This window comes from Malus domestica, chromosome 03 (genome assembly GCF_042453785.1).
Source record: "Malus domestica chromosome 03, GDT2T_hap1".
Classification (NCBI taxonomy): Eukaryota; Viridiplantae; Streptophyta; class Magnoliopsida; order Rosales; family Rosaceae; genus Malus; species Malus domestica.
In genome coordinates, this window is record NC_091663.1 from 5,990,602 (window position 1) to 5,997,556 (window position 6,955).

The 6,955-nt window shown below is 40.6% G+C and overlaps 1 protein-coding gene across 2 annotated transcripts; it reads right to left on the bottom strand.

Annotated features, from left to right (window-relative positions):
• Positions 1-3,741: 3,741 nt before the first annotated feature.
• Positions 3,742-6,068, bottom strand: LOC103418770 (uncharacterized). 2 transcript variants are annotated; one of them, XM_029099649.2, is made up of 6 exons: positions 5,914-6,068; positions 5,684-5,832; positions 5,537-5,585; positions 5,302-5,444; positions 4,454-4,574; positions 3,742-3,964 (listed from the first exon to the last, which is right to left on the bottom strand). In XM_029099649.2, exons 1-5 carry the CDS (start codon positions 5,960-5,962, stop codon positions 4,488-4,490), a joined length of 477 nt encoding a protein of 158 aa, XP_028955482.2. In that variant the 5' UTR covers positions 5,963-6,068; the 3' UTR covers positions 3,742-3,964; positions 4,454-4,487. The 2 variants fall into 2 exon arrangements, with proteins under 2 accessions (XP_028955482.2, XP_028955481.2); XM_029099648.2 differs by lacking the exon at positions 3,742-3,964 and having other exon boundaries at positions 4,278-4,574.
• Positions 6,069-6,955: the final 887 nt, after the last annotated feature.

Sequence of the window (6,955 nt, forward strand, 5' to 3'; positions counted from 1 at the left end):
AAGGCAACAACATACCAGTGATCAATTTGGGGTCCTGCTCTGCCTCCTAGTGTGTCATAGCATTAATATGTCCTGCAACTTGCTGTCCCGAACTGCTACTACGACCTCCTTGAGTGCGAATACCCTGATTACCCCAGCCTGCGCGGTTACCTTGAGCAAGACTGCTATAAGCTATTTATGAACTCTTATGATGTTCTTGGCTTTGATTCTAAGTACTCGAGCTACTACCTCCTCCATAACTCGAACCAGATACAATACTCTGCTGGTCGACCAATAAGACAATCACGAGCCTAGTGTCCAGTGCCTCCACACCTAAAGCATGAATCACTCCCTACAACACAATCTCCCTGATGACATCTACCACAACGCATACAAATCGGAGCGGCTGGTGTGAAATGACTAAAATACTGTCTCGACGACTCATTACCCGATCTTTCGCTATAAGATCCTAAACCCTGACCGCGACTCTTGAAAGTGAGTGTCTAGGGCCAATAGTAGAAGATGAATAACATTCCCTGGTGCTTCGAGATCAACCTCGACCTCGAGTAAACTGACTTCCGAAGCGGATTCTGATTGCTGCGATTCGAAAGTGACTGCTTCACTCTCAAAGTTGCTCTGATCATACTCTCATAGGAATTATAATCATGTGTTGACATAAAGTTGCGAATACCATCACCCCCAAAGCAATCTCAAGTTGGTTCATCATTTCTTGTGGGTGCCCATAAACAGAGGGAACATATCTCGCCAATCGTCGAAAAGTACAATAAAGCTTTGTCACTGACATGTTGCCCTGGCAAAGTGTATAGAATTATGGTCTCTTACTTGCTTTATACTGAGGACTCAAAAAATAATCTTAAAAGAGACTCCGAAAAGTGCTCCATATCATTGGCCGATAGGCGCTTGGGATTGTTCGTAGTTTCCCACTAAATTTTTTACTCATCTCGACGCGTGGCGATGCGTGCAATGGCACGTGGCCTTTAGGGCCGCAGCCCCGTGGTGGTGCGTGAGGGAAACCTTAGGTCCCTACCTAGGTTTTTCGACGTGCCAAATCCGAATCCGCTGTTAATTTTCCCAAATTCTATCGTTTTAGTAGAGTTTTATTAAATGGTCTCTATTTGTGTTTAGGTGCGTCGGTTGGAAGCGAACCAGTCCTCCCTTGTTCGAGCAGTTCCCCAGTAGCGGAATATTTGTTAGTGGACCCCTTCACAAATTGCATGTTTTTATAAAATATTAAGTTTGCATGCATTTCATATTTCATGAATTGAGTATGTTTTATATTATGTTTAACAGATTTCTATATTTATGGTTTAAAGAGAATTTATGATTTATTTAAATTGCTTTTATGAAATATTTATGGTTTATCTATTTACGGTTTATAAAATGGCATGTTTATAGAAATCACATTTATGGAATTATGAGATGATGCTCTGAGCTTTTGAGCTCCGATAATTTGATATATGAGTTTTTGAGATACGTTTTCGGTGCATATCTAGTGGGCTATCATACAGCATATACACACAACACGAGTATATAGACGTCTATGGCCATGGGACACAAGTGATGAGATTTATGACATGCTCTCAACTTTACTGGCGAAACCAGTGTCGGACAGCTTCACTAGCCACGGCTAGTGTCGGTGTGTTATGTTATATGTATATGTTTCTTCTCTGGCGTAACCTAGAGTTGTACGGCTTCACCTTCTGGTGATGGACTCACTATATTTCTTCAATGTCGTAACCCAATGTTGTACAGCTTTACCTTCGGGTGATAAATCCACTATATTTCTTCACTGGTGTAACCCAATGTCGTACAACTTCACCTTCGGGTGATGGACCCCACTATATTTCTTCACTGGCATAATAACCAGTGTTGTACAACTTCACCTTCGAGCGATGATTATGCCTTCGGGCGGCTATGATACCCTTAGTTAAGTACATCATTGATGTAATTTACGGACGTTTTATGGATTTTTCTTCGAGCGACTATATCACCATTATTGAGCATTGTTTTATATGTACACGATTTACAATGGTTTTATGGCATGCGAGGTTTTTCAAAAAAACATACTATGTAGTAGGGTAAATTACATAATAACCCCTTAGGTTTGAGATCTATTACAACCCCATATAACATCTTTAAAACATTTCACTTTCATATCTCAAGTACTATTTTATTTCAATATAATACATCCGTTAGATTTTCCATCTACTAATCCGTTAAATGTTAACGTGGCTGCCACATTTGTGCCACGTGGCTGCCAAATGTATGCCATGTGACAAATTTTTTTTTTTAAAAAAAAATTGAATCTTCAACCCAAAAAAAAAAGAAAACCCAAACCCAGATCCCATCACCCCCCCCCCAAAAAAAAACAATCATCCCTTCCCCAGATCCCCCATCCCACCCCTAGCGATTATCCCTCCCCCCAACCCCCCCCTTTGCGACCAACCTCACCGTAGAGCCCCCCAACCCCGCGACCCACCTCACTCAACCCCCCTTCCACACTACTTGCAACCCAGAAAAGAAAAAAAAAAAACTCATCTCCCTTTCCCTACAACCCAAATCCCATCTTCCCCAATGGGTATGGATTTAAGGAGTGGGGTGTGTAGAGGAGGTGCGAGTGTGGGTGCGAGCGTGGGTGTGGAGGAGGATGTGGAGGATGGGTGCGGTGGGTTTGGGAAAGACGGGAGGGGGGAAGAAAGGGGTGGGTTGCAAGGAAGGGCGGTCGGGGAAGACGAAGATGAGTTTTTCTTTTTTTTTTCTCTCTCTCTCTCTCTTCTTCTTCTTCTGGGTTGCAAGTTGCAGGTTGGGTTTTTTTTTGAGGGGGAGGGGAGGGAGGGAAGACGAAGTGGGGTTTGGTTTTTTGTTTTTGGTTTTTTTTTTTTTAATTTTATTTAGAAGATTTAGGTTTTTTTTTAAAATTAAAAAATTATTTTTTTGGCCACGTGGCACACATTTGGCAGCCACGTCAGCATTTAACGGATTAATGGATGAAAAATCTAACGGATGTATTATATTGAAATAAAATAGTACTTGAGGTATGAAAGTAAAATGTTTTAAAGATGTTGTATGAGGTTGTAATAGACCTTAAACTTGAAGAGTTACTATGTAATTTACCCTATGTAGTATTATATTATATGTTTTCAAAACAAGAGGTTAATAAAGAAATCAATTTTTACTATTATTGGTATTAATATAAATTATGATCCACTCACCTTTTATTTTTGAGCCCCCTTTAGGATATAGTGACTAGGAATACGACCCGAGCATCAAGGCATTTCCCTACCAGTGATCATGCATTCTTCCACTTGCGTATGACTTTCTTTATGAATAATTGTAACTTTATGTCTTACCTTTCACTCGTACTTCCGTTTAGTGGTATGCTCTGAACATATTCGTACACCTTTTATTTTGAATTTGTGGCCATTGGACACTATTTCGTTCATGTTTAATTTGGAGTACTATTATTGCCTCTTAGTGTTTGTATATTCTTTGTGATTATTGCTTGTCGCATGATTTTGGATTACTTGTTCCCTCTTGTCCTCGCAAATTCATGTAAACATGGCTATCGTCACTCTCGAGTCGCAACCAACATGTGCCATCCAGGTGTCATTGGATATCTGGGTTGGGGTGTGTAGCCGGGGTAATCAGGGTGTTCGCACTCGAGGTCGTAGTAGCAATTCGGGACAACAAGTTGCTGGACGCATTAATGCTATTGACACAGTAGGAGGCAAAGCAGGAGCCTAGAGTGATCACAGGTATGTTATTTGCTTTTGACTGCTGGGCTCGTGTATTAATTGATCCGGAGGCTACATTTTCATTATATTTAAAGTTATATATTTTGGTTACGTTCGTTCTTTTCTTCATAACTGACATGCATGTTAAAATGGATTCATCAGCTTTGAGTGTCGGCCGGCACGTGCCCATCCTGGTGTTTGGAGGATATCGGGATCGGGGGTGTTAGAACCTGCCAAACAAAATGTCAAACACTCGTATGTTGCTAACTTTAATTTTCAGAACAGAGCAAGATGGGAGCAAGTTACTATATGGTCTCAAATGTTGGCATGTGCAGCAAGAAATCATATTCTAAGTTTCTCGAGTATTCGGTGCTAGATATTCACAAGGAATTAAGAAAATGGAAGACCTAATACTGACAGCATGTTTATCAAGATACTTCCTAATTTCTATTTCTTGCATCATAGTTCAAAGCTTCACATCATACTTAATAAAAAATAGATTTATTTGGCCGTGCCATTGCCGGAACGTAGGGAAGCAGACACTGGAAGATAAATTACGTAAATTCTAGATTTTTAACTTTACAGTTATAGACAAGATGTTGAAAATAAAAAAGAACAAATTGTAAGTAGTACTGAAGTTCTTACAGGGACCACAGGAAGCCAAGTTGGCCAGCTAATCAAGTTGTCTTATTTACTAGATGTTGGTCAGGATTTCATACCAGGCTAATAAAGGTAACTAATGCAGCAAACTCGTCAATCAGAGCGGATACCGCCCATAAAGGTCCTTGGATCAGGGCAGCCTCCGGTGAACTGGGCTTGTGAGAAATCAAACCCCGGGTTCTGCAGAGGACCAAAGAAACACTAGCTATATTATCAGAAAATTCATCAAAGAGCAAATTTGGTAGAGGTTCATACGATCGGTAGACAACCAGAAAACATTGATTTTCTTAGCAGTTTAATAATCAAAGTCAGTGTCATGGGTAGAGTCCTAGCTAAGGCAACTAGAATTAAACTAAGTTGAAGTACATAAAGTTACTCAGATCCCGCATCAACATTTTTTCATCTTCGTTGTCTCATTTTTGCATCAGCATTTAATCTTGATAGAAAATCAAGCTAATCGTCTTGTTAGTGAAAAAACTATTGTATACAGGTAAAATTGTGTCAAAAACATTCTCCATTCTTTCTTAAGAGTAAAATTCAGCATGTGAATTTTTAGGTACAATCAACAATAAAAGCGCCACATGCTAATCTACGAAAGCCTAGTAAAAGTATAGACCAATTAGTAGCAAGAAAACCCTGTAATCATGGAACATAAGGCACAACAACACAATGCTGAGCTTTGCATCTCCTATTATCAATTACCTCGCAATTACATTTTTTATGCATCCAAAATCCTGTTCATTTTTCAAAATCAATCTCCTTGATATTAAAGAAACGCTGTCGCTAGAGTATCTCACAGACCACAAGGAACACTAACATAATAAACTAGCAACACATTCATTTCACGAATTCAAACAGTAATACATAAATGCATACAGTGAGAATAAGATGCATAAGAGTAATTCACCTCTTCTTGAAATCTCTGCAGCATAAGGCGCTTCTGTTCAAGATCCGTGGAGTAAGGATCGAGCTGACCCTCGCCCACTATAGGTGATGCCCATGTCTGACCTTTGTCCCTCTTTTGCAGTGTTATGTGCATTATATCATCCTCTAACATATAATTAATAACAAAATCAGTATAAAATATCCAAAATTACCAAAATTAGAGAAACTATGAAAATTGAAAACTAAACACTAAATACCTAGTGTCCAGAAAGAACAGTCCGTCTTCACCGGGCAAGTAAGGTCATGCTGTAGACCCGAAACCGAAAAACGCACCGGTTTAAACCGAATAGCAAAAGCTTCAATCTTTTCACGAAAATGGATCAAATTACATTGAATTTACACACATTGAGGAACGGAGGATTGCCTTTGATGCCGACTTCAACGTGTTTCGACTGAATTTTGCAGAAAAAATGCTTTGAAGGAACATTTAGGGGTAAGCTTATGTACATATTTACCTCCTCTAGGGTTTGATCCCATTCAAACACTTTCTGACCTAAAATTTAAATCCGAACACAAAATTCAGTCGCGGAAAACCAAAATCAAACGTGAAAATTGGAAAAGGAGAAAGATTTACCATTGTGAACGAAGCTATGGCGCTTCTCCGGTGCCAATTTCTCGGCCATTTCGTGAGCTAGGGCTTGCTTCTGCTCTGCGTTTTGGTTCCTCTGTTCTTGAAGCTACTAAACGCAAAAGTTTGAGATTCTCAAAACCGACCCTAAAAATTTATGAAACTTCATGTTTATTGCCCCCTTTATTTTTGTGAATCATGCTTTACCACACTAATTTTTGTTATTTCATTATTCGGTTACAAGTTTTGTTATTTCTATTAATGCCACATATTGCAAATTTTGTTTTTCTTTTTTTTTTTTTTTGAAAGGAAAAGAACACAACAAGAACAGGAAAGCCAACCAGGAGGCTAACACCACAGAGGCAAACAACAAGGAAAGCGATGAGAGGGGACCCAACACACAGACGCACCGGCAAGGAACGTCACCCCTGACAACACAAACACAAAATTAAGAAGGGCATGGAAGACCATCCTTATTCAAAACAAAGACCAGAGAAGATGGGGCCTGTCAATCCAGACCCGAGAACCCACCTCAGGAAAAACCCGCGACGCAAGGCAGTCAGCGGCACCATTGGCTGTTCTTGACACCCAAGACCAGCGACAAGACTGAAAAGCAGCACTCACCACTTTAACTCTTGTCAGAACAGGATAAGCTTCCCAACTGCCGTTATCACCAACTCCGGAAAGCCAATCAATGGACTCCCGAGAATCCGACTCCACAATAACCGAATGATAGCCCAACGAAGATCCCAATTCACATCCACGCAGCAGCGCATGCGCTTCTGCCACAGCAACAGAAGAAGACGATATGGCATATCTCGCCGCAGCCTTAAACTGACCAAAAGCATCTCGGATGACCACACCAGCAAAGCCCGAGAGAGACGAACGGGACCAGCTAGCATCAACATTAATTTTTAAGAAAGGAGAAGGAGGAGGGATCCAATGAGAGACCAGATCACAACGGGCAGAGGGCCTGGAAGAACCCATTCCCGACCACCCCCTGGCTTCCCAGTAGGACCCAATAGCAGAGGACATCCCCAACAAGACC

Coding starts and splice junctions, on each gene's coding strand:
- LOC103418770 (XM_029099649.2), bottom strand. CDS start 5,962: ATGGCCGAGAAATTGGCACCGGAGAAGCGCCATAGCTTCGTTCACAAT. Junction 5,833..5,913: donor CCATAGCTTCGTTCACAATG/GTAAATCTTTCT, acceptor TTTAAATTTTAG/GTCAGAAAGTGTTTGAATGG. Junction 5,586..5,683: donor GCAATCCTCCGTTCCTCAAT/GTGTGTAAATTC, acceptor TCGGGTCTACAG/CATGACCTTACTTGCCCGGT.